The sequence below is a fragment of the Bos grunniens genome, chromosome 18, assembly GCF_055505025.1.
Source record: "Bos grunniens cultivar Pamir isolate PY7600 chromosome 18, Bosgru_T2T1.0, whole genome shotgun sequence".
Classification (NCBI taxonomy): Eukaryota; Metazoa; Chordata; class Mammalia; order Artiodactyla; family Bovidae; genus Bos; species Bos grunniens.
The window spans coordinates 22,746,828-22,753,067 of record NC_141182.1 but is presented as its reverse complement, the minus strand read 5'-3'; the positions used below and the strand labels follow the sequence as shown (position 1 = coordinate 22,753,067).

At 62.7% G+C, this 6,240-nt stretch overlaps 1 protein-coding gene across 4 annotated transcripts; it reads left to right on the top strand.

The window, feature by feature from the left end:
* Positions 1–2,581: 2,581 nt before the first annotated feature.
* IRX3 (iroquois homeobox 3) lies at positions 2,582–5,599 on the top strand. Of its 4 annotated transcripts, XM_086349531.1 has the most exons (5): positions 2,582–3,216; positions 3,384–4,536; positions 4,666–4,732; positions 4,926–5,056; positions 5,177–5,384. In XM_086349531.1, exons 1-4 carry the CDS (start codon positions 2,950–2,952, stop codon positions 5,011–5,013), a joined length of 1,575 nt encoding a protein of 524 aa, XP_086205657.1. In that variant the 5' UTR covers positions 2,582–2,949; the 3' UTR covers positions 5,014–5,056; positions 5,177–5,384. The 4 variants fall into 4 exon arrangements, with proteins under 4 accessions (XP_086205657.1, XP_086205660.1, XP_086205659.1 ...); XM_086349534.1 differs by lacking the exon at positions 4,926–5,056 and having other exon boundaries at positions 3,384–4,503; positions 5,177–5,599; XM_086349533.1 differs by lacking the exon at positions 4,926–5,056 and having other exon boundaries at positions 5,177–5,599.
* Positions 5,600–6,240: the final 641 nt, after the last annotated feature.

The following is a 6,240-nucleotide window of genomic DNA, read 5'->3' as shown; positions in this document are numbered from 1 at the left end:
GCTGCCTAGGGCTCTGGGTCCCGAGGTGGGGCGCGGATCGCCCGGGCTAGGGTCTCCGCTGGAGACTAGGGGAGCGGAGAGGCTGTTCTGCTGAAGACCTGGGGCGCCTGGAGGTTTCTAAATAATCGAGGTCCCTGGGTCCTCATCTGGGTTGGAGGTTCGTCTTCTGGGCCATGGGTCCCCTGGTCCGGCGTGGCTAATTCATTGAGCACAGCTTCGCCCCTTGCCTGGCCTCTTTCCCGCCTCTCGCAGTCCAATGCAGCCAGGTCGATAGCGAGTTATGCGGGCGGAGGAAGCATCTCTTGTGTTCATTGTTCTCTGTTCTTCTCGAAGAGCTGCGCGTTAGACAGGGGCCCAGCGCAGCCCCAGTTTCCCCACTTGGGCATCTCGCTTGGCTCTCCCCGGGGCGGGTCTGGTGTCACTACTTTGTGCAAACTCTAGATTCGCAGGGCCTTCGAGGCTCCGCGTCTGACACTTAGGGAACACTCCAGGCAATAACGTTACCCTCAATTTTGTAACCCTGAGATTTTTCTTGAGTCGGTGAGCCCGTGATTCCCTAAGCCACTCGGCCAAGAGGTTTAACTGAAAACGAAATCAGGCGCCGGGGAAACATTTCAAAGCTTCCTCTGATACCTCCTCTTCTGGGGAGACTCCAGCTAAGGCCAACACCTGGCACCAGGCAGACGCAGGTGAGTAGGAGGCTAGGGAAGCAGTATGACCCAGTTTGAGAAGGCCGCACGTTACTTTCCGCAATCGAACCCCAAACCTAGCTGCCCCAAAACTTTCCCTTGTATACCCCCCACCACCACCCAATTTTCTCGGCCTTCATGCCTACTCGAGGCGCCGACCTGCACGAAGACTGGTAGAAAGAGGCGGGGAGTAGGGGCGAGGTCAAAACTGGGTGTCCACGGGGACTCCCAGCGGGGCTCCCTGGAGCCGCTGAGACCAGAGACAGCTGGGGCCAAGATTCTCCGATCCTTCCGCTCTGCTAGAATTCGGATTAGATTCTTCTATCAATCAGAGCAAGGCAGCCACTTTCTGCCTCCGAGCCGGGACCGGCAACTCCAAGACAGGCACCGCCCGGGGGTTGTCCCCGGAGCGCTCCTGCTGCCGGCCTGGCCTATGCGTAGGTCGCCGCAGCGGCCTAAAGCGTTCAGCCCGGAGTCGCCGCAATACCGGGAATTTCAATCCTCCTCTCGGCTGCACGCCCTAACCTGTGAAGGTGGGCGCCCGGATTCTGGGATTTCAGCTTTAGTTTAGGAAATACCCCACTGTAAAACTAAGTCTTGTCTCCCATCCCCACCCCCGCGGATGGGAGGATCTCTGCCGAAAGAAAACAGGTTGGCGCGGAGACCCCGGGAGCAGGAGAAGGGGGAGGGAAACGAAGAATCTCTACGGACCGAAAATTCCAGTATATTAACTTTTCCAAGCGCTCCCTGAAAGTTCCTGGAGCCTCTGCCACCCGGCTCCTTGCTCTTCCCCATCCCACGACAGCTTGGGGCTCCGTTTCCCTGACATCGCTCCCCAGGATGCCCTGGGTGTCCACTCTGCAGCACCGCCCCCCCCCCCCCACCCCGCCCCACAACGCACGCCATTTCTAAGAAAGGATTCTGCACCCTGACATCGGCGTGGTGTGAACGTGGTTAATTGCAGGATTTAGTCCTCTGGGAAGGGGGCTACCTCGCCTCCCCGCCCCGCCCCGGGCAGTGAGAAGGTCCTTGAAGACTCCCTTAAAGCACACGCCCCCACTTCCCTAACGCCTCTTCCACTCCCTCCCTAAGCCGCTGAGAGTGGCCAAGAGTCTAGAGGTGCGAGCCGGAAAGCGGGCCGGGGCAGAGTAAAGTCCCAGCGCCTGCCCCGGACTAGGGTCTGTCTGGTCCCGACCCAGATCCCACGCGCTGGGGCAGAGGGAGAGGTACCGAGAGGCGAGAAGCTAGAGGGGTGAGCTGACCCAGTGCTAACCCCGGTCCCCGCGCCTCCCGCGCCCCCTTCCGCCGCGGGCCAGAGGGGGCGGGAAGGGACTAGCTGCGCCGGGGCTCCCGCCCCCGCCCCGCCCCGCGCGCCTTCTCTGCGGGGTGGGCGGCCTCGCCTGCAGGGCGCCCAGGCGATTGGCGACTCGCGAAGGAGACGCGAGGAAAAGTCGAATAAGAGGGCGCGACGTCAGACCCGAGATTTGGGGAAGGGCGAGGGAGGGGGTGAGGGCGGGGACGGACACACCGACACAGATATGGACACACACCCCCTCCCCCCCACCCCACCCCCCGCGCACGGCACCCCAAGTGTCCACAAGTTTAGGCCGTCTTAACCCAAAGTTCAGAGGCCGGGGGGATGAGAGTGTGGGGAGTGTGGTGTGTGTACAGAGAAAATAGGTTTTAAAAAGAAAGAGTGACGGGAACAGAAAGGGGAGAGAAAGGAACAGAGAGAAAGGGAAAGACGAGAAAGAGTTCCGTAGTCCAGGAGCGTGAAAGAGCCCGAAGGAGCGGAAGCGATCCTGGGGGGAAGAGGAGCGCAGAAAGGGGAGGAGAGAGGAAGGGCGAGGAGGGGGAGTGAAAACTAGAGGAGAGCGAAGGAAGCCAGGCGCGACACTGCTCGGGGAGAGGAGGGCAGCGAGAAGCCAGGCGCGGGCAGAGGCAGCTCCGGCGGCCGAGAGGAGGGAGCGCGGCGCAGAGAGGAGGGGCTTGCGGGCCCGTAGAAATGTCAATCAGATTCCGGAGCCCCGGGAATCTCCGCCAATCTGTTCGGACCTGACCTGGCTCCTCGCCGCCGCCGCCGCCGCCGCCGCCGCCCCGGAGCAGATCAATAGGCGAACGCGGAGCGCAGCGCAGCGCGGAAGGCAGCGCGGCCGCAGCCGGGCCCAGCCCCCGATGCGCCCCGGAGCCCGCGGGCGGCGCTGAGCTGGGCGGCCCCGGGGGGCCGGGCCCCCTCTCTGTCCGTGCCCCGCGGGCCACCATGTCCTTCCCCCAGCTCGGATACCAGTACATCCGCCCGCTCTACCCACCCGAGCGCCCGGGGGCCGCCGCCGGCGGTGGCAGCGCTGGGGCCCGGGGCGGCCCGGGAGCCGGCGCCTCGGAGCTGGCTGCCTCGGGGTCCCTGTCCAACGTGCTCTCGTCCGTGTACGGGGCGCCCTACGCCGCGGCGGCAGCAGCAGCCGCAGCCGCCCAAGGCTACGGCGCCTTCCTGCCCTACGCCGCCGAGCTGCCCATCTTCCCTCAGCTGGTAAGTGCCCTGGGAGCCGCGGAAGGGAGGTTAGAGCTGGGGCGCCGGACGAGGTGTGCGCGCTGAGTAGACTAGCGAGGCCTGGGCCGGGAGGGTGGAGGCGGCGACGGCCGGGGCTCATCCATGCTCCCTCCGCGCGCGTCCCTTCCTTCTCCATGTGCGTACAGGGCACGCAGTATGAGCTGAAGGACAGCCCCGGGGTGCAGCATACGGCCGCGGCCACCGCGTTTCCGCACCCGCACCCCGCCTTCTACCCATATGGCCAGTATCAGTTCGGGGACCCATCCCGTCCCAAGAACGCCACCCGAGAGAGCACGAGCACGCTCAAGGCCTGGCTCAACGAGCACCGCAAGAACCCCTACCCCACCAAGGGCGAGAAGATCATGCTGGCCATCATCACCAAGATGACCCTCACCCAGGTGTCCACCTGGTTCGCTAACGCGCGCCGGCGCCTCAAGAAGGAGAACAAGATGACCTGGGCGCCCCGTAGCCGCACCGACGAGGAGGGCAACGCTTATGGGAGCGAGCGCGAGGAGGAAGACGAGGAGGAGGATGAAGAAGACAGCAAACGCGAACTGGAGCTGGAGGAGGAGGAGCTCGGGGGGGAGGAGGAGGACACCGGGGGCGAGGGCCTGGCGGACGACGATGAAGACGAGGAGATCGATTTGGAGAACTTAGACGGCGCGGTCGCGGGACCCGAGCTGGCCCTGACAGGGGCGTCGCACAGGGACGGCGACCTCGGCCTGGAGCCCATCTCAGACTCCAAGAATAGCGACTCGGAGGACAGCTCCGAGGGCTTGGAGGAGCGTCCCCTGCCCATCCTGAGTCTGGCCCCAGTGCCACCGCCCGTGGCCACCGCTCCGCCATCTCCGCCCTCACCCCCAGCGGGCCTGGACCCCTGCGCTCCTGCACCGGCGCCCGCCTCGGCCCTGCAAAAACCCAAGATCTGGTCCCTGGCCGAGACGGCCACAAGCCCGGACAACCCGCGCCGCTCGCCTCAGGGCGCGGGGGGTTCTCCCCCCGGGGCAGCGGTCGCGCCCTCGGCCCTGCAGCTCTCTCCGGCCGCCGCCGCCGCGGCCCACAGACTCGTCTCGGCGCCGCTGGGCAAGTTCCCCGCTTGGACCAACCGGCCGTTCCCAGGCCCGCCGCCTGGCCCACGCCCGCACCCGCTCTCCCTGCTGGGCTCGGGCCCGCCACACCTGCTGGGACTTCCCGGAGCCGCGGGCCACCCGGCCGCCGCCGCCGCCGCTGCCTTCGCTCGGCCGGCGGAGCCCGAGGGCGGAACAGGTGACTGCGGCGCGCAGGATTCGGAGGGAGGGGGTGAGTCTGGGGGTCGCGCCCGGGCAGGTCCCTCGCGGGCGCAGAGCGCTTACCACGCCGCGCCCGCCTCCCGCAGCCCCGGACGCCGAGCGCTCTAAAGGCCCTCCTTTTTCTCCCCGCTTCCCGTAGATCGCTGTAGTGCCTTGGAAGTGGAGAAAAAGTTACTCAAGACAGCTTTCCAGCCGGTGCCCAGGCGGTAAGAGACCCCCGAACTGGGGTGGGGGTTTTGGGACTGGCAGGCCGGGGAAGGAAGGAATGCGGAGCAAACTAGGTTTCAGGTCCCTCCACCCCACCCCGCCCCGGGGGAACGCAGCTAGGAAGCGCTTTCACCAGGGGACGAAACACACTCCTCCTTCTTCCCCGCGGGCTCTGAGATGACTCTCCGACAGTCCCAGTCCAGACACCGGGGCTCCGGTGAAGCCCACCTCCTACCAGCCCCAGACCTCGGGTCCTGACGCCTCCCGCCCAATCTTATAGTTAAACTGGAAGACCAGCGTCCACAGCTGGACCTCATTTCACAGTGAGATCTGCCTGCTTCCTTGACCCCCGGCCTCCACCCTGGGTTGGGTCTCCCAGTCCTAGGGTGCATCGATCTCTCCTAAAAATCTCTTTCTTTACTACCATCGCCTCTGTCTTGCAGGCCCCAGAACCACCTGGATGCCGCTCTGGTCTTATCGGCTCTCTCCTCATCCTAGATCTTTTTTTAAAAGAAATTTTTAAATCGTTGTAATAATTGTAAAAAAAAAAAAATTGCTCTGTATAGTTATGACTTGTAAGCATGTCGGTGTATGAATACCTAAAAAGAAAACTAAAGAAAAAAAAAGGAATAAAACAAATCCCCCCCCTCAGTCCTCCCCCAGTGGTTTCTGTTCCCCACATTAGTTGAGTTTGTGAGGTTTGTTTGTTCGGTTGGTTTTGGGGGGTGGAGTTTCAGTGAGAATAAGCGCGTCTGACTTTTTTTTTTTTGTATATACAGAAAAATGTACATATGTGTGAACCAAATTGTACAAGAAAGTATCTATTTTTGGCTAAATAAATGAGCTGTTGCCACTTTGACTATAAACCGCCTGTCTGCCCCTAGAGGGGTCTGCTTGGTGCTTTTTGTTTTGTTTTACCCTCCACCCCCCGCCCATGTTTGAAGAGTCGCCGGAATCAGCAGAAAAGAAGGCGAGGCGAGTCAGGGACAGCAGAAGCGAAGGAGAGGCCGAAGCGGCCGGGCTGGGGGCGCCGCTGGAGAAGAGGCAGTTGGAGAAGTACCCCGGGCGCTCGAAAGAAAGGGCAGAGGAGACAGGTGGGAAACGGGGCAAGATTCCCCTCCAGGAGCCGGGAAACTGGGCCCAGCTCCCAGTTCCGCTGAAGCAACCGCGGGGCCTTGGGGCCTTGTCTGATGACACAGCAGAAAGACTCATAAGAAGGATCTGGAAGCCTGCCCCCCATCCTTCCATAGACACAACGGAGACTCAGTCTTGTATAAGGGACTGTGTAAGCTCCGTTTCAGACCCCCTTCCAACCACACGGACCCCCAGACACCTCCTTATAGATATATGGATGTGGGGTGGCAGTGAGTGGGGGTGTATGGAGGAGCAGGAAATCCAGGGGTGCACATCCTTTCCCCTTGTTGACACTGCCCAGCCCGCATTATGAGTTGAGGGGTCGGTTCCGCGCGGCATCTGTGCGTCTTGGCACCCCAGTAGGTTTTCCCAA

What these genes read in the sequence shown, in the direction of transcription:
- IRX3 (XM_086349531.1), top strand. Translation starts at nt 2,950, where the DNA reads ATGTCCTTCCCCCAGCTCGGATACCAGTACATCCGCCCGCTCTACCCA. An exon ending in GCAGGATTCGGAGGGAGGGG is followed by an intron (nt 4,537 to 4,665) that starts GTGAGTCTGGGG and finishes CGCTTCCCGTAG; the next exon opens with ATCGCTGTAGTGCCTTGGAA. An exon ending in TTCCAGCCGGTGCCCAGGCG is followed by an intron (nt 4,733 to 4,925) that starts GTAAGAGACCCC and finishes ACTCTCCGACAG; the next exon opens with TCCCAGTCCAGACACCGGGG.